The sequence below is a fragment of the Mobula hypostoma genome, chromosome 2 (genome assembly GCF_963921235.1).
Source record: "Mobula hypostoma chromosome 2, sMobHyp1.1, whole genome shotgun sequence".
In the NCBI taxonomy this organism is placed as follows: domain Eukaryota; kingdom Metazoa; phylum Chordata; class Chondrichthyes; order Myliobatiformes; family Myliobatidae; genus Mobula; species Mobula hypostoma.
In genome coordinates, this window is record NC_086098.1 from 84,192,201 (window position 1) to 84,220,088 (window position 27,888).

Consider the following 27,888-nt stretch of genomic DNA (forward strand, 5'->3'; position numbering starts at 1 on the left):
ATGGTGAGCCGGTTTTGGCCCCTTATCTTAGAAAGGATGTGCTGAAACTGGAGGGGGTTCAAAGGAGGTTCATGCAAATGATTCCAGGGTTGAACAGCTTGTCATATGAAGAGTGTTTGATGGTTCTGGGCATGTATTCACTGGAATTCAGAAGAATAAGGGGTGACCTCATTGAAAATTATCAGATGGTTGAAGGCCTTGATAGAGTAGATGTGGAGAGGATGTTTCCAATTATGGGAGAGTCTAAGACCAGAGGACACAGCCTAAGAAAAGGGGGATGTCATTTTAGAATGGAGATGAGGAAGAAATTCTATAGCTAGAGAGTGGTGAATCTGTGGAATTCTTTGCCACAGGTAGCTGTGGAGGCCAAATCTTTATGTATATTTAAGACAGAGATTGATAGATTGATTGGTCAGAGCATGAAGAGATATAGTCATAGTCATACTTTATTGATCCCCTGGGAAATTGGTTTTCGTTACAGTTGCACCATAAATAATTAAATAGTAATAAAACCATAAATAATTAAATAGTAATATGTAAATTATGCCAGGAAATAAGTCCAGGACCAGCCTGTTGGCTCAGGGTGTCTGACCCTTCAAGGGAGGAGTGAGTCTCTGGCTGAATGTACTCCTGTGCCCAACCAGTACATTACGTAGTGGATGGGAGACATTGTCCAAGATGGCATGCAACTTGGACAGCATCCTCTTTTCAGACACCACCGTCAGAGAGTTCAGTTCCATCCCCACAACATCACTGGCCTTACGAATGAGTTTGTTGATTCTGTTGGTGTCTGCTACCCTCAGCCTGCTGCCCCAGCACACAACAGCAAACATGATCGCACTGGCCACCACAGATATGGGGAGAAGGCAGGAGATTGGGGCTGAGAGGAAAATTGAATCATCCATGATGAAATGGCAAAGCAGACTTGATGGGCCAAATGGCCTAATTCTGCTCCTATACCTTGTGGTCATTATCCAGTTTTCTGATATCCACTCTTACCTCTCTTTTACTCTTTATGTATTTGAAAGAACTTTTGGTATCTTTTACTGTATATTATTGGCTAGCTTCCCTTCATATTTCATCTTTTTTCTACATAGAACTTTTTTAGCTTCCCAATCCTCTAACTTTTTTATTATATTGTATGCACTCTCCTTTTATGCTGTCTTTCATTTCCCTTGTCAGCCACGGTTGCCTCATCCTCCCTTTAGAATACTTCTTCATCTTTTGGGAAGTACAGTATCTATCCTGCACCTCTGAATTGTCCCTGTAAACTCCAGGCATTGTTGTTCTGCCATCATCCCTGCTGGTGTCCTCTACCAATTAGGCTTCCCAATCCTCTAAATTCCTACTAAGTTTTGCTTTTTTGTATGTCTCTCTTTGGCTTTGACTTCTCTTATTAACCATGGTTGTGTTATCTTGCCTTTAGGATACTACTTCCTCTTTGGGATGTATATATCCTGTACCTTCCAAATTGCTTCCAGAAGTTCCAGCCATTGCTGCTCTGCCGTTATTCTTGCCAGTGTTCTTTTCCAATCAATTCTGGTCAAATCCTTTCTCATGTCTCTGTAAATCCTTCTACTCCACTGTAGTATATCTGACTTCAGCATCTTCTTCTCAAATTGCAGGGTGAATTCTGTCAGATTATGATCACTCCTTCCTGAGGATTCATTTATGTTAAGATCTAGAATCAAATTTGGTTCATTACATAACACCCAATCCAGAATTGCATTTCCCCTAGTAGGCTTAATCACAAGCTGCTCTAAAAAACCATCTCGTAGGCATTCTACAAATTGAGATGCAGCATCAACTGATTTTCCCAGTCTACCTGCATATTGAAGTCATCATGACTACTGTAATATAGCCCTTTTTACATGCCTTTTCTATTTCCCATTGTAATTTGTATCCCACATCCTGGCCATTATTTGGAGGCCTGTATAATATGACTCACAACAGGATCTTTTTACCCTTGCTTTTTCTTGGTGACAAAGCTGTTGTGAAGTGAACCAGAGCAAGTTTCAAAATGTCAGGAAGGACATGAATAAGCATATAGTCGGTTCTAAATCCAGTCAGATCTGGAGTGAACCAAGTTTACTCCTGCACAATTTAAACAGTTCTCCCAGTCCCAGAGAAGGTGGCTATAAAGTGGACAATGAGAGGATAAACAAATTCAATTGAAGGAACTAAGTCTGGACTTCTGATCCAGGTTCTGTTTCCAGCAGAGAATGGCCAAGATAGCATGCAGTCAGACATCAGGAATGGCAGACAGATTCCTCAGATGGCTCAAAAATGCAGCCAGCATGGTGAGTATTAGTATATTAGGGATGCAGAATCAAAAAGGATTGCAAATACAGTACTCAAAGTGTTATATCTCAATGCATGGAGTATAAGAAATAGGTGAATGATCTTGTTGCACTTTTATAGATGGCCAGGTATGATGATATGGCCATCACTGAATCATGGCCGTAGGATGGTTATAGTTGGGAGCTGAACGTCCAAGGCTATACATTCTATCAAAGCGATAGGAAGGCATGGCTCTACTGGTAAAGAATGGCATCAAATCCTTAGAAAAATGTGCCATAGGATCAGAAGATGTTGAATCCTGGTAGGTTGAGTTAAGAAGCTGCAAGGGTAAAAGGACCCCGATGGCAGTTACATATAGGCCTCCACACAGTAGCTAGGATGTTGACTACAGATTACAATGGGAAATAGAAAAGGTGTGACAAAAGGACAACGTTATGATAGTTATGGTAGATTCTAAAATGCAGGTAAATTGGGAAAATTAGGTTGCTAATGGTTCTCAAAAGAGCGAATTTGTTGAATGCCTATGAGATGGCTTTTTAGAGCAGTTTGTTGTTGAACCTACTAGGGGATCAGCTTTACTGGATTTGGTGTTATGTAATCAACTGGAGGTGATAAGGGAGTTTAAGGTAAAGGAACCCTTAGGAGACAGTGATCACAATACGATTGAGTTCAACTTGAAATTTGATAGGGAGAAAGCAAAGTCTGACATAGCAGTATTTCAGTGGAAGGAAATTACAGTGGTATGAAAAAGGAGTTGGCCAAAGTAAATTGGAAGGAGATGCTGGCAGGGATGGCAGCATAGAAGGAATGGCTTGAGTTTCTGGGAAAATGAGGAAGGTGCAGGATAGATATATTTCAAAAACAAAAGAAATTACTCAAATGGCAGAATAGTACAACTGTGGCACGCAAGGGAAGTCAAACCTAATGTAAAAGCAAAAGAGAGGGCATACAGCAAAGCAAAATTTAGCGGAAATATAGAGGATTGGGAAGCTTTGAAAAACCTACAGAAAACAACGAAATGAATCATTAGGAGGGAGAAGATGAAAGCAAGCTAGCAAACAATATCAAGGTGGATAGAAAAAGCCTTTTCAAGTATCTAAAAAAATAAGAGAGTGGATATAGTACCACTAGAAAACTAGGCTGGAGAAATTGTAATAGGGGACAAGGCAGATGAACTAAATGAGCATTTTGCGTCAGTCTTCACTAGCACAGACATCCCACCTCTCCTGGAAGTTCCAGGAGTCTCCCGCATATTGATAACGGCTCCCTGATGCCCGGAAATTATATCCAATATCCCGTAAATTGATTTTTTTGAGAGGGAGAGAAAGAGCGAGGGAGAGCGAGCATCCTGATTGGTCTCTCTTTGTGCTAAGTAGACCTATCAGTTTTCTCTGTGGGCGGGCTTTACAGTCGACCTCAAAAACAATGACAGTGTTGCTCGCTGCACTGTTTGCAACAGTGACTTTTCCATTGCCCATGGTGGGTTAAAATGTAAAAGACATGTTGAGGTGAGCTGAACAGGTGTCATTCGTTCATTAGTGTAGCTAACGTTATTTAAACTAGCTAGCTAGCTGTTAAGGAGCTACTCTACGTGATGACACCAAACTCCCTGTAGACTTGCTTAAAGTTGTAATAGAATAAACATGATAATGTAATATATGTACATATTTTAATGTCACATTTTCTGCATATACCCAACTTGGTTTACAGATTAGACAAAATCACTAAACAAAGTATGACATACACCCTTGGAGGTCGACCCCAGGGGCGGGGGGGGGCGGTGCTACCTCCCTGAAATGGTGGTGCTACCTCCCTGAAATGAGTTTTTGCTAGCAGCGTGCAAGGTATTGAAGAGCGTGAGGGAAGAGTAGTGAGTGCAGTTGCTAGTACAAGGGAGAAGGTGTTCAAAAAGCTGAAAGACCTAAAGGTGCATAAGTCACCTGGATCAGATGAACTGCACCCTAGGGTTCTGGGGTTCTGAAAGAAGTACCGGTAGAGATTGCAGAGGCATTAGTAATGATGTTTCAAGAATCATTGGACTCTGGCATGGTTCTAGAGGATTGCAAATATCACTCTCCTCTTTTAAGAAAAGAAGAAGGCAGCAGAAAGGAAAATTGTAGACTAGTTAGCCTGACCTCAGTGGTTGGGAAGATGTTGGAGTCAATTGTTAAGGGTGAGGTTATGGAGTACTTAGTGACACAGGCCAAGATAGGACACAGTCAGAATGGTTTCCTTGAGGGAAAATCTTGCCCGATGAACCTGTTGAAATTCTTTGAGGAGATTACAAGTAGGATAGATAAAGGCGATGTGGTGGATGTTGTATATTTGGACTTTCAGAAGGCCTTTGACAAGGTACCACACATGAGGCTGCTTACCAAGTTAAAGAGCACATGGTATTACAGGAAAATTACTGGCATGGTTAGAGCATTGGCTGATTGGTAGGAGGCAGTGAGTGGAAATAAAATGATTCTTTTTCTGGTTGGCTGTCAGTTACTAGTGGTGTTCTGCAGGGGTCAGTGTTGGAAACACTTCTTTTTATGCTTTATATCAATGATTTAGGTGGCTTTGTTGCCAAGTTTGCAGATGATACAAAGATTGGTGGAGAGGGCTGGTAATGTTAAGGAAACAGGTAAGCTGCAGAAAGACTTAGATTAGGAGAATAGGCAAAAAGGTGGCAAATGAAATACAATATTGGAAAATGTACGGTCATGCATTTAGTAGAAGATGTAAATATGCAGACTATTTTCTAAATGGAGAGAAAATCCAAAAATCTTAGATGCAAAGGAACTTGGCAGTCCATGTGCAGAATATCCTAAATGTTAACTAGCAGGTTGAGTTGGTGTTGAGGAAGGCAAATGCAATGTTAGCATTCATTTTAAGAGGTCTTTATAAGGCACTGGTGAGAATTCATCTTGGGTATCATGAACAGTTTTGAGCTCCTCATCCAAGAAAAGATGTGCTGGCATTGGAGAGGGTTCAGAGGAGATTCACAAGGATGATTCCGGGAATGAAACGGGTATCGTATAAGGAACGTTTGATGGCTCTGGGCCGTACTCGCTGGAATTTAGAAGGATGAGGGGGATTTCATTGAAGCCTTTCAAATGTTGAAAGGCATAGGCACCAACTAATCACTAACCCAAACCTGTACATCTTTGGAACGTGGGAGGAAATCAGAGGACCCAGAGGAAACACACACGGGCACGGGAACTATGTACAAATTCCTTGCAGACAAGATCCCTTTGGTATATAATGATGCTCACCTTATAATGAATGAGTCTCATAAATAACAAGGATCAGCCATGATTGAATGGCAGAGCAGACTTGATGAGCCAAATGGCCTAATTCTGCTCTTGTGTCTTGTGGTCTTCTGGTCTTTCTCCGTCTGTTTCTGTATTCATTTCTCTCCATTCCCAAATTCTGCTCCTTTGTAAGCAGTGAGAGTTTGAGGTCATATATTTTCAAATTAGATAGATTGACCCTATGTGCAAGTTAGATAATTTCCCATATGTGATGTGAGTTTATATAATGACAACAGCATTTTTAATACGATTCAAGGCACTCATTTCACCCTTTAATTGGGGTCGTTATTCAGTCAGATCAGATAATTCAATTCAATAAACAATATTATATAAAATCACAGTAAAGACAGAAACATGAAGACAGAGTAATTTATTTCGTTGGTTGTCATTCTATTCAGGAATTAATTTTTCCTAACTGGTGTTGAACCCATGAATTTTGATTTCTACTTGATAGATTGTATATCAATGAAAATTTGGATTATTAGGTATGTTTTGCATAACAAATGTGTGTTTGTTTTTGCAGGCTGATTAGAAGCCTCTTTTTGAGCTGCAGTGGATTAAATCAGATGACAGAATTAATTTATCTAGACTGCGTTAGATCCAGTGCTTTGATGGTTTTTGAAACTTTAATCCTGTGCCTTGGAGATCAACGTATAAATGGAGAAGAGGATGAAGAGACTAATACAGAGGACTCTGCTTTTAGTACCAGTGATATTGCAAGTAGCCAACACACTGCACCACATAAAAATGAGATGCAGCAGAGCTTAAGTAGGTTTTATGAGGTTCTGAAAGAATCTCACCCCAAAAAGAAGAAAGTCAGAAATGTAGACATCCATATAAATGTGATAAACCTGTTTCTCTGTGTTGCATTTATGTGCATCAGTCAAGAGCCTGAATCTGATCGTGAATCTGCTAACGATTCTGAAGATACCTCTGGCTATGATAGCACAGCCAGCGAGCCTGTGGGTAATGTGCTTCCTCATTTATCACCAGACAATGTTGTTTTACCTTCAAAAGAGCATATCAGACGTGCAGCAGATGTGTGGTCCGTATGTCGTTCAATCTACTTGAAAAATGTTTTATTCCAGAAGCAATTCCATAAACTAGGTGGTCTGGAGGCCTGTCATAGATTGCTGATGATTATTATTCAGGGGCTATCCAAAACAATCATGGACAATGGAAATGAAAACAAAGTAGGAACCTTAACTCAGTGTGAAAATCGTGAACAATTAGACATTTCCTTACATTCATCTTCAGATCTGATGGCCAATAAAGATGCATCCGATGTCAGCAATAGTGAGGAATCAACTAAATCAGAGTCAGAAATTGTCCAGGAATCAGCAAATCATTTGGATGAGCAGAGTACTGCTGCAGAAGGTGATGAGGATTGGGATTTTGTGGAGCCAGAACTACAGAGAACAGAGGAGGAGTGGGCATTGCAGAGCATCAGGTTGCTGGAAGCTTTACTAGCCATCTGCTTACATGCTTCGCTTCCTTCTGGGAGAGCAGATTTGGAACTTTCTCCACAGGTATATTTTTCATTATTGTGCCGCTGTCCTTAGCAGCATGATAGCACCTGCAGTCCAGTGTTAGGAGCCTTTAATCCAGAAATCTTGTTTTGCCTAGTACAGGTAATTGCAGTAGAATCACTAGTAATTTGCAGTTGAAATTCTTTGAGCACTTGTGTTTTGTAGAGACCTGGAAAATAGTCACCAGTTATCCTCTTGGTTGAACATGATGTGAAATGAAGTTAATTTTGTTCTCTTTCATACTTCCTATAGGCCCAAAGAAAGGAACTAAAAGATTAACAGGATTGGCCTCTTTTTTTTCCCCCACACTGGATTCTTGTCACTCTTTATAAATTGAACTTAAATGCAATCCAGTATTATTGATTTGATAATTCAGTGTAAAATTTTGTTTGCTATTACTATAGAACTGAGAATACATGCTCTTGAAAGGTGTAAAATTAAATGGATTAAACCTGCTTTTATGTTTTCAATTACTGAAGCCTGGTGTTTGTGATCTGCTCCACTAATAAACTTAATTTTCTTGACCAGTTTTTTAAACAATTTTTCCTGTGGCCATCTACATTGCCTTGGCTGCTGGCTTTCAAAAGTCAACTTTTCAAAGCTTGTCTATTGACCATAGTTTGTGTTATCTACTTTAACTCTTCTACTACTCTTTTTCCTCTTGGCGAAGTACAATTCATGTTGAAATTTCACAGCAGTGTAAATTTCAAAGCTTCAAAGGTCAAATTTAATGTCAGAGAAATGTATGCAATATATATCCTGAAATACTTTTTCTTCACAAACATCCAATTATGATAAATTTTAGTTATGATATTCAAAAATTGAAATGTGTTACTTTTTTTTGGGGAAGACAATTTCAGGAGTAACATGGTAAAATTGAGGGACACTTGTCCTATCTTTTAAAATAATTTACTGTGTTTTTTCATTTAGATGTCCTTCATACTATTTTACCTATTCCATTTTTCAGTGCTGACAAGAATTTTCCTTCTACCATTATTTCAATAATGGGTTTCTGCACTAAGGAAAAGCTTCAGACTTTTTTGCTCTTGGTGATCTGATATCCTCTGCTTGCTAACCCAGCATATGTTCGCAATTTATTCCTTAAAGAGACCAAACTCTCTCTCTGTCCTCCATATTGTCCACCATTTCCCCTCTCCACGCTCCCTCAGCTGTATTCTCTTGAATAGAGCATAGCATCTGATTAATATGATTTTGGAAGAGGTATCCACTGCTTGCTTATGTATTGTATCTGCAACATAATTAAACGTCCCAAAGCTATTTACTGCAATATGTTATCAGAAAAAAGTTGATTGTTAGTTATTCAAGGTATTAAGGACAGATGATCAAAAGCTTCATTGAAGAGGTTGATTTTAAGGAGTATTTTTTTTTAGAAAGGATGGATTTTGAATGAGAATTTTCCAAGGATGTTTTTAATCTGTTTTTATTTTTTTAATTCCAGAACCTTTCTGTGGATGAAATACTGACTGAAATTCGAGAACTCCTTGTGCATTCGGGGATTGTTAATTCTCATCTAGCCAAGCCCCTCTTTGATTCCTTGCAATGTGTAGCTTTGGGAAGAAGTACTCCTGTTGGCTGTTCTGCTGAGCAAGGGAAAATAAAGGTGATAACCTGGCTTGCATTTATGTAATATAATTAAACTTTTCTTGTGGCGAATTAAGTAGTTTGTCATACAGATTATTAAGTTGTTGTTAAAATAGTGCTCAACTTAACCAAAGATCTCTGCAATAGCAAAGTAGATTCATGAGTTTTTTTTTCCAGTTTGATTGACTTCAGATTATTTCTTGTTACATACACTTGTTAGGGTGCATTCTCCAGTTACCTTATAAGGTAACCATAGCCTTCAGCCAGGAGCAGATGTCATCAGGTGGTTCCCAACCTTCACTGAGTGTTTCGACCCTTAACCACGGCACTCTCCAGTTGGTGGGCGGGCAGTGGTGGCCAAATCACTGCCCATCTGCTCCTGGCTTCCAGCTCCTCTCCTCTCGCCTACTCCAAATCCAACAAGAGGCTCGTTCTGCCTCTTCCCCCATCCTACAAACTGCTTGTTTTGAGTAAGGAAAAGGCAAAATAATTCCTCAAAGATTTTTAGCCTGGATAGGTAGAGCTGTTAGAGAGGGTTTCAACTAATTTGGTGGGGGGGATGGAAAACAGAGTGATAGGGCTCAGGAAGGGGAAAACAGAAATAAATCAAAGTGTGCAACAGAGATGATAGAAAGAACAGGCAGGAGATGAGGCTTAATCAAAGCCAGTGGCATGAGTTAAAGGGCAATAGAGGCGTGGTGCAGTTAAAACAGAAAGCAACAAATACTGGACTGATAGTGTTGTATTTGAATGCATGCAGCATAAGGAATAAAATGGACGATCTTGAAATTCAGCTGCAGATTGGCAAATATGACTTTGTGGCCATCTCTGAAACTTGGCTAAAGGATGGCTGCCTTTGGGAGCTGAACATCCAAGGATATACGGTATACCAGAAAGATAGGTTAGTAGGCAGAGGGGGTGGTGTGGCTTTTGTGTATAAGAAATAATATTAAATCATTGGAAACTGATGACATAGGATCGGAAGGTGAAGAGTGTCTATGGGTTGAGTTAAGAAATGGAAAGGCTAAAAGGACCCTAATGGCAGTTGTATACAAACCTCCAAACAGCAGCCGGGGTGTGGATTACAAATTACAGCAGGAGATAGAAAAGGCATGTAAGAAAGGCAAAGTCATGATAACCGTTGGGGATTTTAACCTGAAAGTGGATTGGGAAAGCCAGGTCAGTACTAGACCTCGAGAGAGAGTTTGTAGAATGTCTAAAGGATGACTTTTTCGAACAGCTTGTTGTTGAGCCCACTAGGGATTGGTTGTGCTAGATTGGGTGTTGTGCAATGAGCCGGAGGTAATAAGAGAGCTTCAGATCAAGGAACCCTTAGGGAACAATGATCACAATATGATCGAGTTCACATTGAAATTTGAGAGGGAAAAAATAAAATCCAGTGTATCAGTATTTCATTGGAATAAAGGAAATTACAATGGCATGAGAGAGGAATTGGCCAAAGTTGACTGGAAAGAAACGTTTGCAGGAAAGACAGCAGAGCAGCAATGGCTGGTGTTTCTGTGAAAAATGAGGGAAGTGCAAGAAAGTTATATTCCAAATAAGAAGAAATTTTCAAAGGGAAGAAGGACACTACCGTGGCTGACAAGTGAAGTCAGAGCCAAAATAAAAGCAGAAGAGAGGGCATATAAGGAAGCCAGAGCTAGTTGGAAGATAGAGGATTTGGGGAGCTTTTAAAAACTTGCAGAAGCAAACTAAGAAGGTCATTGGGAGGGAAAAGATGAATTATGTGAGGAAGCTGGCAACTAATATCCAAGAAGATACTGAAAGCTTTTTTAAGTATATAAAGGGTAAAAGAGAGTCGAAGGTAGATATAGGACCAATACAAAATGACGCTGGAGATGTTGTATTGAGAGATGCAGAGCTGGCAGAGGAACTGAATGTGTATTTTGCATCAGTCTTCACTGTGGAAGATAGCTACAGTATACCGGACGTTCAAGAGTGACAAGGAAGTGAAATTTGTGCAGTGAAAATTACGACTGAGAAGATGCTCAGGAAGCTTAATGGTCTGAGGGTGGATAAATCTCCTGGACCTGATGGAATGCATCCTCTGGTTCTGAAGGAAGTAGTTGGAGAGATTGCAGAGGTGTTAATGATGATCTTTCAAGAATCAGTAGATTCTGGCATTGTACCAGATGACTGGACAATTGCAAATGTTACTCTGCTATTTAAGAAGGGTGGGAAGCAGCAGAAAGGAAACTATAGACCTGTTAGCCTGACATCAGTGGTTGGGAAGTTGTTGGAATCGATTGTTAGGGATGAGATTACGGAGTACCTGGAGGCACATGATAAGATAGGCCCAAGCCAGCATGGTTTCCTGAAAGGAAAATCCCGCCGGACAAACCTACTGCAATTCTTTGAAATTACAAGCAGGGTAGACAAAGGAGATGCAGTAGATGTGGTGTACTTGAATTTTTAGAAGTCCTTTGGCAGGGTGTCGCACATGAGGCTGCTAAGCAAGATAAGTGCCTAAGGAATTACAGGGAAGTTACTAGCATGGGTGGAGCATTGGCTGGTTGGCAGAAAACAGAGAGTGGGAATAAAGGGATCCTATTCTGGCTGGCTGCCAGTTACCAGTGGAGTTCCACAGGGGTTGGTGTTGGGACCGCTGCTTTTTATGATGTATGTCAATGATTTGGACCATGGTATTAATGGATTTGTGGCTAAATTTGCCGATGATACAAAGATAGGTGGAGGAGCGGGCAGTGTTGAGGAAACGGAGCCTGCAGAGAGATTTAGATAGTTTAGGGGAATGGACAAAGAAGTGGTGAATGAAATACAATGTTGGAAAGTGTTGGTGGAAGAAATAAACAGGCAAATTATTATTTAGATGGGGAGAGAATTCAAAATGCAGAGATGCAAAGGGACTTGGAAGTCCTTGTACAAGATGCCCTAAAGGTTGTGAAGAAAGTGAATGCAATGTTGGCATTCATTTCTAGAGGTATAGAATATAAGAGCAGGGATACGATGTTGAGGCTCTATAACACACTCTTGAGACCACACTTGGAGTATTGCGTGCAATTAAAAGTAATTGGAGGGAAGTATAGTGGGATGTCAGAGTGGTACGTGCATGGAATGTCCTGCTAGGGATGGTGGTAGTGGCAGATACAGTCAGGGCGTTTAAGAGACTCTCAAATAGGCATATGGATGTAAGAAAGATGGAGGACTATGTAGGAGAGAAGTGTTAGGTTAATCTTAGAGCTGGTTAAAAGGTCAACACAATACTGTGGACCGAAGAGTCTGTACTGTGCTGTCGTGTTCTATGTTCTACATGTACACCAGAGGCTAAAATTTAGCAGAAATTTTTCAGTGCGTTTGATTTGCTCTCTTCAGTGATCTTATGTTGGTTTTATATTGATAACATTGTGTCATCCAATTAGTTGTTTGGACAGCATTTATGGCTCACAGGAATCATTAAATTTCTCAGCATAGATGATCTGTTTAAACAGCAAAGGAAATGGAAACCTCAACTGCTCCCTGTTAAAACAGCAATTTCTTCAGAATATGTACAGTTAGTGGAAGATAGCTATGCATAAATCTTGTCGTCACCACCTCTAACTGACCACTGAATTACCCAGTCATCTCCCTTTCATCAGCTATTGGCAGCATTCAAATATAATTCTTTTCCCTATAAAAATGTTAATTTGTTCAAAGGCATTATAAAATGGCAGATTTGGTTGTAGTATTTTTTCTTTATACAGGAGTGATAAAGATAGAAACATTCCAATGTGCTTTCTTGAGATGTTAATAAAATTCTAATTCAGTAAGATATGGAGAGGGGAGGCTGTCTGAAACATTAGTCAGTAGTTTTAAAAGAAGTTTAAATGAAGGTATGTTCTTACAGTAGCAGTACATAACATTTTTTTAAACAAGAAGAACCAGATTTATAATCCAAACATTTCTAAAGGCCATTGGGTTGAACTATCATGAAGTCTTCAGTATTATCATTCTGACCATATTTGATTATTTAACTCCTTATGAAATTTGGCAGTGGGTTTGTCACATCCTGCAGTCTCCCAACAGTTATAGTGAGAAATATGGCCACTACTATTGTGCCAGGTGTGACTTGGCATAGTTTATGACTTCATTCATTTCTATAGAGGGAAGTGACCCCAGAGAAAAATTGGTCAATTTCAGAGAGTTAACACTGATTGTACACTATGTAATTATTTTGTGAATTCCACTTAAGATATTTAAATATTTGTGTCATTTTGTCCTTCAGATTTCACATTTTTAAAATTTGATTAATCTTAACAGAATATAATTATTTTTAAGTGTAGAATTGTTACTGGTTTCACAGATATTCAAAGTTTTTACCATCCAGTCAGTGTGAGATTATGTCGTAACTAGCTGTCAGAGCATTTCTAGGGTTGGGTTTGCATTTTTGTTAGGTAGGCCATGCACTCTGGAGATCTTACTCACAAGAGCCAGTTTTAGTGATTCAGTTTCACAGTGGGTGGGTGAGGTAGAAGACAAATGACTCACTCAGGCAGGTTGGATTATTGCAGTATTCTTCTGGAACACAAGGACTAGAAAGCTGAAAATATACCTTTTAATGTGTGGGGGAAATGAACTGGATGGACAGAGAGCGGAATCCAGAGTACACAAATTATAGGACACTATCTCTTAGTTACATTCCCTGCAAGAACAGTGTCCTGGCTTTGAATCTGTCTCCAGATGCTGTCTATGTGGAGTTTTCATGTCTTTCTCTGAATTGTATATGCCCCCTCACGTGCTAAAGATGTGGATTGGTAGGTTAATTGGCCGCTATAAATTGCTCCTGTGTGTAGTTGAGTGATTGAATCTGATGGGGGAAGGAGCCAGTGTATATTTGAACTCATAGCATATATTTATCCTCCAGGTAATACAGTAATAATTGGGGAATATATTTAGGAAATTAGTTATAGCAGCTTTTCAAGCTTTGAACTATTGAATATTTTGATATTTCCGTTAAAAGTTAATCAAATTTATTTAATGCAAAGGCATTTTCTAATTTTACAATGAGATGATTATTTTAAGATCATTAATACAAAATGCATTTGTTGTGTTTTGTTTAAAACTAATTATTTCTACAGCAACAGGCAGTGAATGACGAGACAGGACTAGAGATGGGTGATACTTCAGAGGAGACAGAAGAATCACAGTATTACAGCATCAGACTTTTTGCAGAAGAGGAAGGGTATGAGGCTGATAGTGAAAGTAACCCAGAAGATGCGACAACCAAGGAAGAAGGTAAGCATGTAACTAGTTTCTGTGGATTTCATTTCCCCTACTTTGCATCTTTTTAACTACTAAATGAGACATTGTTCTGTGACCATGTATTTGTGACCACTAAAATTAGCCAACTCCAACTCAAAGTAAATCATTTTTTAGGAAGTTGTAAAGGGCTCATCAAATGGTTAACACTTTGGCAATTTTTATATTTTCTAAAATATGGCTAAAATTGTAATATTTACCAAAAATTAAATGCATATTTTTCACATCAAGTTTCTGGAGATTGTGCTGTTTATTTTTTGCAAAATATAGTTAAACATTTGGTTAGATAATCATTTCAATAAACTGAAGTCCTGGAAAGACTCAGCAGGTCATGCAGCATCTGCAGAATATTATGCGATATCTTAAGCACAGATACTACTATGGCTGAGTTTTCCCTGCCCCCTGAACCAGTTCCTCAGCCATGCATTCACCTGTCAAATCATTCTATTCTTTCCCTCACGTGGCACAGTTGCAATCCAGAGATTACTACCCTGGAGGTCCTGTTTCTCAACTTTCTACCTAGCTACTTAAAATCTTTCTTCGGGACCTCTCATCTTGTCTACGAATGTCATTGGTGCCAATATGTACCAAGACTTCTGACTACTGACGCTCACCCTTGAAAATGCCGTTGGACCTGATCTGAGACATTCCTGATTCTGGCACCAGAGAGGCAACATACAATCCAGATGTCGCAGAACCTCATTTCTATTCCTCTAACTCAGGAATCTCCTATCAACACTGTAGTCCTCTTCACCTCTCTCCTTTTCTGAGCCGCAGCACTAGACTCTGTGCCAGAGACTCGGTCTCTGTGGCTCCCCCCTTAGCAGGTCGACACCTTCAAAAGTATTGAAAGATGTATACTTATTATTGAGGGGAATGGACAAAAGTATTCTCTGCACTGACTTTGCACCTTCCCCCATTCTCCTGACAGTCACCCAGTTACCTGTAACATATGGATGACGTTCCCCCCCCCTTTAGCTCCTATCTGTCACTTCCTCATTCTCCCATATGATTTGAAGATCATTAAGATGCAGCTACAGTTCCTTAATATGTTTTCTCAGGAGCTGCATCTGGGTGCACCTGATGTAGATGTATATATCTGGGACTCCCATACTTGGTACCTACCTCACAGAGTACAAAACACTGTGTGGGATCTGTTAGTTGCACAGTTCTTTATATTCGCACGATTTTTTCGTTTGTGATTTAGGAGCAAACAACTATGGCATGGGAACAATTTAACCCATTTATTATCAGGATTTTTATTGTACACCTTGGCCAGGTTAGGGTGCAGCGTCAAACAAATACTGGGAGTTTGTCTGATTTTCAAATTTTATCCCAAAAGCAAGCATATTCAATTCTGGTATTTTAAATCAGAAAAGACCTCGTCTTGAAACTTGCATCAGTTGCACTGTAATGTATTGCATTCAACAGATTATTGCACATATCAGTGGGAGTTTTCCAATTCATGATCAGTTGTCGTTGCATATAGCAAACTGTGTGTCCAGCATTTAATTTTAAAATATCCTGTTTATGTTGAGTGGACAATAAGACGAGTAGCTTAGGAAAGAAAATTTCAGAAATTGAAAGGTTGAGGACCTGAAGGTATTGGTCCTCTAAGGCACATTTTGGAACAGAGTTCAATTCTGATTCCTTTTTTTGTTGTTGCACATCCCTTATCATTGAGTAAAGGCACATGGAGAAGGGTGAAGAGAGAGTGCAAGGGAAGGTTATGAAGCTTACGGAGAAGAAACCAGAGACCAATAATCCTTAAAAGAGGGAAAGAGTGGGAATGAAGGATATTAAAAGAAAAAACTTATTTGAAGATGGTGAAATGAACGAGACATATCTTTTCTTTTTCAATCTCTTTATTAATTTTAGAATATATAAACAAAACATAGCAATGATACAAATAATAGGAGATAAATTGTTACACTTACAAACAGTAATTGTAAAGTCCAATATTGAAATTTGACAAAACTCCCAATCATATAAAACTAACAACAGATAATACAGAACAAAAAAAAACTAAAAAAAAACATGAAAAAGAAAAAAAAAACCAAAACCAAAAAAAAACCCCGACCCAAAAGAAAGACAAAATTAATCAACTAAACTAAAAGACTTGGGCAAATCTAAAAACTTAAAAATGAAAAAGAAGAAAACCTTAGTGCCGACGACTCCACTCCCCTCCAACAACAATACAGAGAAATAGAATAGGTTTGGAAATAAAGATATTACATTAAGTGAAAATGCTGAATGAATGGCCTCCAAGTTTTTTCAAACTTGATGGAAGGGTCATAAACTGCACTTCTAATTTTCTCCAAATTCAAACACAGCATAGTTTGTGAAAACCAATGAAATACCTTAGGAGGGTTAATCTCTTTCCAATTCAGTAAAATAGACCTTCTGGCCATTAAAGTAAGAAATGCAATCATTCTTCGTGATGAAGAGGTTAAATTATTTAAATCTATCATTGGTAGTCCAAAAATAGCAGTAATTGGATGGGGTTGTAAGTCTATATTTAAAACTGTTGAAATAATATCAAAAATATCTTTCCAATATTTCTGCAACAGGGGACATGACCAAAACATGTGGGTTAAAGAAGCTATCTCGGAATGACATCTGTCACATATTGGATTAATATAAGAGTAATAACGCGATAGTTTATCTTTGGACATATGAGCCCTGTGCACTACTTTAAACTGTATCAACCTGTGCTTAGCACATACAGAGGATGAATTCACCAACTGAAGAATTTTTTCCCATTTTTCAGTCGGTATATTAATCTCGTTCTCTTTCCCAGTCAGCTTTAATTTTATTAGAAGCATCAGGAGATAAATTCAGAATTATATCATATATGATTGCTACAACACTTTTCTGAGAGAGATTTAAATCTAAAATTTTTTCCAAAATATCTGTTGGATATGGATGTGGGAAATTAGGGGAAACAGTAATTAAAAAGTTCCTAATCTGTAAATATCTGAAAAAGTGAGATCTGGGTAAGTTATATTTATTCGAAAGTTGATCAAAAGACATAAAACAATTATCCATAAATAAATCGCGAAAAGATATTATACCTTTAATTTTCCAATCAGAGTAGGCTTGATCCATCGTGGAAGGTTGAAAAAGAAAGTTTGACAAGATAGGGCTTACTAGGATAAATTGATTGAACCCAAAAAATCTTCGAAATTGAAACCATATACGTAAAGTATGCTTAACTATTGGGTTATTCATTTGTTTATATAATTTAAAAGAAGTAAAAGGAAGTGAAGTTCCTAAAACCGAACCCAAGGAAAGCCCTTGTAATGAATTAGATTCAAGATTTACCCAATGAGGGTTTAAAGATACGTCCAGATCTCGTAACCAAAATTTTAAATATCGAATATTAATTGCCCAATAATAGAATCTAAAATTCGGGAGGGCAAGCCCCCCCTCCTTTTTAGACTTCTGTAAATACCTTTTACCTAACCTAGGATTTTTATTCTGCCAAATATATGAGGAAATTTTTGAATCTACATTATCAAAAAAAGATTTTGGGATGAAAATTGGGACTGATTGGAATATATACAAAAATTTAGGCAAAATGATCATCTAAATAGCATTAATCCGACCAATCAAAGACAAAGAGATTGGCGGCCATTTGGTAAATAACAGTTTAATCTGATCAATTAAAGGTAAAAAATTAGCTTTAAATAAATCTTTATTTTTTCGTAATTGTTATCCCTAAATATATAAATGAATCATTAACCAGTTTAAATGGTAAAAATTGATAAATAGGTACATGCTTATTTAAAGGGAATAATTCACTCTTATTAAGATTCAATTTATAACCGGAGAAGTTACTAAATTGAGCTAACAAATCTAAAATAGCAGGAATTGACTTCTCCGGGTTAGAGATATATAGCAGCAAATCATCTGCATATAATGATAACTTATGTATTTCATTCCCATGGGTAATACCAACAATATTTGGCGAATTACGAATAGCAATTGCTAAAGGTACAAGAGCAATATTGAATAACAAAGGACTAAGAGGGCAACCTTGCCTAGTGCCACGAAAAAGACGAAAAAAGGGAGATCTATAATTATTTGTACAAACCGAGGCTACCGGGGAGTAATATAACAATTTAATCCAAGATATAAATGTCAAATTAAAATTAAATTTCTCAAGAACATTAAATAAATAAGGCCATTCGACTCTGTCAAAAGCTTTCTCAGCATCTAAAGAGATAATACATTCCGGGGTGGTAAATGAAGGGGTATAAACAATATTCATTAACCTCCTAATATTAAAGGATGAATAGCGATTCTTAATGAATCCGGTTTGATCCATAGAAATAATTTGAGGTAACACCTTCTCCAATCTAGTTGCTAGAATTTTTGAAAAAATTTTAGAGTCTACATTCAAAAGAGATATCGGTCTGTATGATGTACAATCAGTAGGATCTTTATTCTTTTTAAGAATTAAGGAAATAGAGGCTTCATAAAACGATTGTGGTAATTTACCTAAACTGATTGCTTCCTTGAATATTCTAGACAACTTAGAGGAAAGAATGGAGGAAAAAAATTTTAAAAATTCCACTGTAAATCCATCCGGACCGGGTGCTTTACTAGAATTCAAAGATGAGATTGCAGTTATTATTTCTTCGTCTGAAATGGAAGTTTCTAATGATAGGGACTCTTCGGGTGATAATTTCGGAAAACTCAATTTACTTAAAAAGTCATGCATAAAATTAGAATCATGAGGAAAATCAGAGTGATATAAAGAGGTATAGAATTCTTGAAAGGTTTGATTTATCCCAGCATGATCCACTGTGAAAGTATCATCCTGTTTACGAATCTTAGTAATTTGACGTTTAACCGAATCAAATTTCAAATGGTTAGCCAGTAATTTACCCGATTTATCACTATGAATATAAAAATCACTCCTAGTTCTCATTAATTGATTTTCGATGGAGGATGTTAATAATAAGCTATGTTCCAATTGGAGTTCAACTCTATGTTTGTACAACTCCTTACTGGGAGAAATAGCATATTTTTTATCGACTTCTTTAATCTTATCAACCAACAAAAGTATTTCATTGTTAATACGTTTTTTCAAACCAGCCGAATAGGAAATGATCTGACCACGGATATAAGCTTTAAAGGCATCCCAAACAGTTCCATTGGAAACTTCGTCCGTAGTATTAGTTGAAAAAAAGAAATCGATCTGCTCCTTTATAAATTTGACAAAATCTTGATCTTGAAGCAAAATGGAGTTAAATCGCCATTGTCGGCTAGTACAGGAGGTGTCCATTAACTTGATGGAAAGTTTCAGTAGAGCATGATCTGAAATAACAATACTGTCGTAATTACAATGAAGTACATCTGGAATCAAACAGGAGTCAATCAAAAAATAATCAATTCGGGAAAAAGAACGGTGAACATGTGAAAAAAAGGAGAATTCCTTGTCATTTGGATGTAGAAATCTCCAAATTTCTAAAATCCCAGAATCCAACATAAAAGAATTAATAATAGTAGCCGACTTGTTCGGTAAAGCCGGACTAGCTATGGATCTGTCCAACATGGGATTCAGACATAAATTAAAATCACCACCCATTATCAACGTATACTCGTTTAAGTTAGGAAAGGAAGTGAATAATTGTTTAAAAAATTCAGGGTAATCCACATTCGGAGCATAAACATTCACCATAGCGACCTTTTTATTAAAAAGTACCCCAGTAATTAACAAAAATCTGCCATTAGGATCCGAAATAATGTCTTGATGAATAAATGTAATTGAAGGGTCAATAAAAATTGGAACGCCTTTAATTTTGACTTGAGCATTTGAGTGGTATTGTTGATCTTTCCAAAACTTAAAGAAGCGTTGATTATCCTCTTTCCTTACATGAGTCTCTTGTGCAAAAATAATATGAGCATTCAGTCTTTGGAACACTTTGAAAACCTTTGTCCGTTTTATAGGATGGTTTAAACCATTTGTGTTCCAAGAAACAAAATTAATAGTATGAGCCATAATTAAAAGTTAACCCTTTGGTAAGAAAAGGGTTAACCACAATGTGAACTCATAAAACTGGAAGAGGAATACATGATTAGAGAGGAACCGGAAATCTCGACACTGCGGACATCTTGGTAGTTCTGAAACAGCCCAATAGAAAAAATTAAAAAAGAAAAAGACTGACCCACCCCCCCATCCCCAAGAACCCCGAACTAAGCCAGAAATGGCTGAAGGAAGCTCTAACTAAAACTAATTCTAACCCCATTTCTGCAGGGGGCAACTCCAAAAATATATGTTAGATAAAAGATCTCCCAGAAACTAATGCATGTAAAAAATAACACATATAATAATTAATCTACATAATAAAAATTAGTAAAATATATAAATTAAAAAAGCAGTCAGTACCTATAATTAGTTATAAATAAATAAATAAAAAATCGCTTCTAAAATGAAAGAAGGATTATGGGAAGAAGAAGCATAGGAACATGGCATCCCAAAAAAGAAACAAAGGAGGTTAAGCAAAAAGAAAGACAAGTCGCCATCTTGATTATGCAAAAACCAAAAGTAGGAAACATATAACTAAAAATGATTGTTGAATCATATCATAAATAATAACGAAAAATGAAAAGTTAAAACAAAAGGTTAACTAAAAAAAACTGATGATAATTTACAGAAGATAAATAATCTATATAAGTTATAAAGTAACAACTATAGTAGTAAATAAAGAACTAAAATCTTAAACTTAAAATAAACCTTCATCGCGCAATAATAAGAGGTTCATTTTATAAAGAAAACACCAGAAGAAAAAAAAATTGGTGCTAGAAGCACCCGACACAGATTAAGAGAGGGTATCTGTATCAGAAGGGAACTTATCATCCAAAAAGCTTCAGGCAGCAGTCGTGGAATGGAAAACACGACGATTTCCATCGGGAAGAGAGATTCTGAGACATGCAGGATACAATAGTGCCGGTTTGAGATTTTTTTGATAGCCTTCCGACATTAGAGGTTTAAAAGTCAGTCGTTCCTTCATCACTTCAGGACTGTAATCTTGAACTATCCTGAAGGAATGCTGGCGATACTTGATCATCCCTTGTCGACGAGCAACCTGGAGAAGTTGTTCTTTAACATTGACATAATGGAACCAAAGAATAACTGGTCTAGGTTTAGAAGCAATCGCTGCCGACTTTGTCCACGGTATACAATGGGCGCGGTCGAGTAATGGAGGATCATTGGGAAAAACTGAACCGAACGAATCCTTTAAAAGTTGAGCAAAGAATATTGCAGGATCTCCAGCCTCAACATCCTCGGGTAAACCGATTAAACCGATCGAAGCTAAATTCTTCTCTAAGATCTCGACTTTTGTGTCCGTCTTCTGAGATTTAGTATCCAGTTCAGAAATTTTGGCATCGTGTTTCTGAACATCAGAATCCAGGGATTTCAAAGAGTCCGTGATTGATTTTAAATCTTCATTGAGGCTTTGGCGATGTTGTTCAAATTGAGCCGATAAGCTATCAGATAACTTTATCTGCTGCTGCTCAAAGATTTCCTCCATAACATCGTAAGTTAATTCCGTTTGTTTAGAATCACCTTTCTTCTTTGCTCCGTTCCCATCAGCGTCTTTCCCATTTTTGGTTCTAGATCTCGTACTCATTTCTCTAAACTCGAGATTTGCAGTTGACGAAAGGAAATCAATTAATCAGTAAATCAAGAAGATAAAATAAATCTTCTGGTGTACTTAAAGTTGATTAGATCTAGGAGATCAAAGGTTGAAAAGAATAACGGGGATGGAGCGAAGCCAAAGAAGCGACCTCACTCCATGAGCGCTCCCTGCAGACCGCCGAACGAGACATATCAAAGTGCTTCACTTAATTAAGAAAAAACTTAAGTGTGGTTGCTATTTTGATTTTCACATAGTGTGATTCCAATTAGCAATGAGAATTTTTTTTGGAGTTTGAGGAATTCACTTTACTCGGTGATATCAATTATTAATTCTCTTTCTCTTCATATTGTGACCTGGGTTCTTTCAGCTCCACTTTAAATAGGAAACGGATTTGTTTTAATATATTTTCCGAAGATAATGCAGCGCTCCCTGCAGCAGTATGTTCACCCAATCTTTATGTTCAAATTTCTGGTGTGAGGCTTAAACTTTTAATCACTTGAATAGAAACGAGAGAGAGTACCAAGTTACTTTTATGATCGTAAGGGCAGTTGTCAGGATCAGAGAAGTTAGAAGCAGTATTAAGACCATAAGACATAGGAGCAGAATTAGGCCATTCAGCCCATTGAGTCTGTTCCGCCATTCTATCATGGCTGATCCCGGATCACACTCAACCCCATATCCTTTGATGCTCTGACCGATCAGGAAGTGATCAACTTCTGCCTTAAATATATGCACGGACTTGGTCTCCACCACAGTGTGTGGCAGAGCATTGCACAGATTCACTACTCTCTGGCTAAAAAAAAAATTCTTTCTTACCTCTGTTCTTAACGATCGCCCTTTAACTTTGAGGATGTGCCCTCTAGTTCTGGGTACCCCCACCATAGGAAACATTCTCTCCATCTAGACCTTTTAACATTCGGTAGGTTTCAATGAGATCCACCCACCCCACCCCCCGCATTCTTCTAAATTCCAGTGAGTACAGGCCCAAAGCAGCCAAGCGCACCTTGTATGTTAATCCCTTCATTCCCAGAAACATCCTCGTGAACCTCCTCTAGACTCTCTCCAATGAAAGCACATCCTTTCTGAGATATGGAGCTCAAAACTGTTCACAATACTCTTAAGTGCGGCCTGACTAGTGTCTTATAAAGACTCAGCTTTTGTATTCTATTTCCCTTGAAATAAATGCCACATTACATTTGCCGCCTTTACCACAGACTCAACCTGTAAATTAACCCTCTGAGTCTTGCATGAGAACTCTCGTCCCTTTGCATCTCAGATATTTGAACCTTCTCCCCGTTTAGATAATCGTCTATACTATTGTTCCTTTTACCCAAAAGCATTATCATACATTTCCCAACACTATATTCCATCTGCCACCTTTTTGCCCATTCTTCCAATTTGTCTAAGTCCTGCTTCTTCAGCACCACCTACCCCTCCACCTATCTGCATATCATCTGCAAACTTTGCCACAAAGCCATCAATTCCATTGTCTAAATCAGTGACAATGTGAAAAGTTGCAGTTAGAATCCCGACACCACTAGTCACTGGCAGCCAACCAGAAAAGGCCCCCTTTTATTCCCACTCACTGCCTCCTGCCTGTCAGTCATTCCTCTATCCATGCTAGTATCTTTCCTGTAACACCATAGGATTTTATCTTAATAAGCAGCCTCATGTGTGGCACCCTTATCCAGCGCTTTCTGAAAATCCAAGTAAATGATATCTACTGCCTCTCCTTTGTCCACCCTGCTTGTTACTTTAACAAAGAACTCTAACAGATTTGTGAGACAAGATTTCCCTTTACAGAAAACATGCTAACTTTGACATTTTTTGTCATTAGTCTCCAAGTACCTCGAAACCTCATCCTTAGGAATAGACTCTAACACTTTTCCAACCATTGAGGTTAGGCTAACTGGCCTATAATTCCTTTTCTTTTGCTTTCCTCCCTTCTTAAAGAGTGAAGTGACATTTGCAATCTTCCAGTCCTCCGGGACCATGCCAAAACCAAGTGATTCTTGAAGGATCATTACTAATGCATCCATTATCTCTTTAACAGCCTCTCTCAGGACTCTGGGATGTAGTCAATAGACAATAGGTGCAGGAGTAGGCCATTCGTCCCTTTGAGCCAGCACCGCCATTCACTGTGATCATGGCTGATCATCCACAATCAGTATCCAGTTCCTGCCTTATTCCCCATAACCTTTAATTCTGCTATCTTTAAGAGCTCTATCCATCTCTTTCTTGAAAACATCCAGAGACTTGGCCTCCACAGCCTTCTGGGGCAGAGCATTCCATATATCCACCACTCTCTAGGTGAAAAAGTTTTCCCTCAACTCCATTCTGAATGGCCTTCTCCTAATTCTTAAACTGTGGCCTCTGGTTCTGGACTCACCCATCAGCAGGAACATGCTTCCTGCCTCCAGCGTGTCCAATCCCTTAATAATATTATATGCTCCAATCAGATCCCCTCTCATCCTTCTAAATTCCAGTGTTTACAAGCCCAGTCACTCCAATCGTTCAACATATGACAGTCCCGCCATCCCGGGAATTAACCTTGTGAACCTACGCTGCACTCCCTCAATAGCAAGAATGTCCTTCCTCAAATTTGGAGACCAAAACTGCACATAATATTCCAGGTGTGGTCTCACCAGGGCCCTGTACAGCTGCAGAAGGACCTCTTTGCTCCTATACTCAATTCCCCTTGTTATGAAGGCCAGCATGCCATTAACTTTCTTCACTGCGTGCTGTACCTGCATGCTTGCTTTCAGTGACTGATGTACAAGAACACCTAGATCTCGTTGTACTTCCCCTTTTCCTAACTTGACTCCATTTAGATAATAATCTGCCTTCCTGTTCTTACCACCAAAGTGGATAACCTCACATTTATCCACATTAAACTGCATCTGCCCACTCACCCAGCCTGTCCAAGTCACCTTGCATTCTCATAACATCCTCCTCACATCCTCCTCACATTTCACACTGCCACCCAGCTTTGGCCAGTATTATATCTGGGAGATTGTTTGTGTCTTCCCTAGTGAAGACAGATCCAAAGTACCTTTTCAACTTGTCTGCCATTTCCTCGTTCCCCATAATAAATTCACCCGTTTCTGTCTTCAAGGGCCCAATTTTGGTCTTAACTATTTTTTTCCTTTTCACATACCTAAAGAAGCTTTCACTATCCTCCCTTATATTCTTGGCCAGTTTACCTTTGTACCTCATCTTTTCTCTGCGTATTGCTTTTTTAGTTATCTTCTGTTGCTTTTTAAAAGTTTCCCAATCCTCCGGCTTCCCACTCATCTTTGTTATGTTATACTTCTTCTCTTTTATTTTTATACTATCCTTTACTTCCCTTGTCAGCCACGGCCTCCCCTTACTCCCCTTAGGATCTTTCTTCCTCTTTGGAATGAACTGATCCTGCACCTTCTGCATTATTCCCAGAAATACCTGCCATTGTTGTTCCACTGTCATCCCTGCTAGGGTATTGTTCCATTGAACTTTAGCCAGCTCCTCCCTCATAGCTCCAGAGTTCCCTTTGTTCAACTGTAATAGTGGCACTTCCGAGTTTCCCTTCTCCCTCTCAATTTGTAGATTAAAGCTTATCATATTATGGTCAGTACCTCCTAATGGCTCCTTTACCTCGCGGTCCCTGATCAAATCCGGTTCATTGCACAACACTAAATCTAGAATTGCGTTCTCTCTGGTAGGCTCCAGTACAAGCTGTTCTAAGAATCCATCTCGGAAGCACTCCACAAACTCTCTTTCTTGGGGTCCAGTTCCAACCTGATTCATCCAGTCTGCCTGTATGTTGAAATCCCCTATAACAACTGTAGCATTATCTTTGCTACATGCCAATTTTAACTCTTGATTCAACTTACACCCTACAGCTAGACTACTGTTTGGGGGCCTGTAGATAACTCCCATTAGGGTCTTTCTACCCTTAGAACTTCTCAGTTCTATCCATACTGACTACGTCTCCTGATTCTATTTTTCCCCCTCGCAAGGGACTGAATATCATTCCTCACCAACAGAGCCACCCCACCCCCTCTGCCCATCAGTCTGTCCTTTCGATAGGACATATACCCTCGAATATTCATTTCCCAGGCCCTGTCCACTTGAAGCCATGTCTCTGTTATTCCCACAACATCATACTTACCAATTTCCAACTGTGCCTCAAGCTCATCCACTTTATTTCTTATACTATCCATCTGGCCCAGGTGACTTATCTGCCTTAAGACTTTTGAGTTTGCCTAACACTTTTTCCTTTGTAATAGCAACACACTCACTGACCTCTGGCACACTGCTAGTGTCTTCCACAGTTTAGACAGACACAAAGTATCCATGACGTTCATTTGCCATTTCTTTGTCCCCCATTACTACCTCATCAACATCATTTTCCAGTGGACCAATATCAACTCTCACCTCCCTTTTACTTTTAAAATAACTGAGAAATCTTTTAGTATCATGCTTTTATTATTGGCCTGACTGCCCTTACATTTAATCTTTTCCCTTCTTATATCTTTTTTAGTTGCCTTTGTTGGATTTCAAAGGCTTCCCAATCATCCAACTTCCACTCACTTTTGCTACCTTATACACCCTTTCCTTGTCTTTCATGTATTTCTTAACTTCCTTTGTCAGCTGCGGTTGCCTACCCCTGCCACTTGAGAATTTCTTCCTCTGCAGAACATATCTAACCTGCACCTTGTGAACTATTCCCAGAAACTTCAGCCACCTCTGCCCTGCCATCATCCCCACCAGTATCCTCCTCCAATCCACTTGGGCAAACTCCTCTCTCGCGCCTCTGTAATTCCCTTTATTCCATTGTGATACAAATACATGTGTTAATAAGACCATAAGATATTGGAGTGGAAGTAGGCCATTCGGCCCATTGAGTCTACTCCGCCATTCAGTCATGGGCTGATCCAATTCTTCCAGTCATCCTCACTCCCCTGCTTTCACCCCATACCCTTTGATGCCCTGGCTAATTAAGAACCTATCTATCTCTGCTTTAAATACACCCAGTGACTTGGACTCCACAGCTGCTCATGGCAACAAATTCCACAGATTTACCACCCTCTGACGAAAGTAATTTCTCTGCATCTCAGTTCTAAAAGGACGTTGTTCAATCTTGAAGTCGTGCCCTCTTGCTTGACCATGGGAAATAACTTTGCCATATCTCATACAAGTAGTATTAGAATTAATATAATATTGATAATTTTGACCAAACATTATTTGATAAAGGTTTTTTATTCATCTTCACTTTGTGTTAAGACAAACCTATTCTTAACCATTTATGACATAAATTGAGTAGTACGTTTCGTTATGCCTTTATTTAGGAACCCTTCCTCAAAGGGATGTGAGAACAATCTTTGAATATGTTTTAAGACAGAAGGAAATAGATCATTAAAGTTTGCTGGGACTAGACTATCTTGTAGGGATAAAGTTACAATCAGATCTGCCACGTCCTTCCAAGTGGTGGAGTAGGGCAGAGGGGCTGAATTATTTACTCATGCCTCTAATTCAAATGTTCAGCTTTACTTCTAATTCCAAATTTACATTGAAGTTAATTACAAAGTGTGCTTTTTTTTTTACAGATGGAACACCAGAACTCGCTTCCCTAACTCAGTCATCTAGTTATCTTGGAAATCCTCCTGAGAGTACACTGGGTGACCTGATGTATCCCGAGATCTGTATGCTTGAGCTCACCCTTTTGAGTGTCAGCAGTTCTACCCTTGATGTCCTAACCTATGTGTTCAGGAGTCTGCTGGAAATTGTTAAACACAATGAAGAAAATGCTGCCTCCATATACCAGCAGGTAGAATTGAGTATGAGAGTAAAAATGGTGCAGAAATTAATTTTTCAGTCACTTTCTGTGCTAACTATTCAAAAATAGTACTTTTAATTAATAAATCTAATTAAAATAGCAGATTGTTTTATGTAAGTACAATATTCATTATATCAAATGAATGATTTAGATTTCAGTCAACTTGCATTAATTGCTTCTGCTATTCCATGACCTGGAACTCCTTGTGCAATATATTCTACTTCAGTGGACAGTAGTTCAGAAACACAAAGAGGCTCCTGTCTGCACCAATGTTTGCTGCCTGGATTACTCTCTTTTTTTATTATTATGTTTTGAGGCACAGCGAGGAATAGGCCCTTCTGGTGCTTCAAGCCACGCCATCCAGCAACCCCTGATTTAACCCTAGCCTAATCATGGTTATTATAGCCAGGGGT

At 38.6% G+C, this 27,888-nt stretch overlaps 1 protein-coding gene across 2 annotated transcripts in view; it reads left to right on the forward strand.

The window, feature by feature from the left end:
* Window positions 1-27,888, forward strand: part of lyst (lysosomal trafficking regulator) — a 297,915-nt gene that overhangs the window by 139,477 nt on the left and 130,550 nt on the right. For both annotated transcript variants that reach the window (XM_063039530.1, XM_063039526.1), the window contains 4 exons: window positions 6,124-7,129; window positions 8,589-8,750; window positions 13,825-13,981; window positions 27,246-27,466. In XM_063039530.1, the coding sequence (XP_062895600.1) occupies window positions 6,124-7,129; window positions 8,589-8,750; window positions 13,825-13,981; window positions 27,246-27,466 (1,546 nt within the window). The remainder of the gene's footprint in view (window positions 1-6,123; window positions 7,130-8,588; window positions 8,751-13,824; window positions 13,982-27,245; window positions 27,467-27,888) is intronic.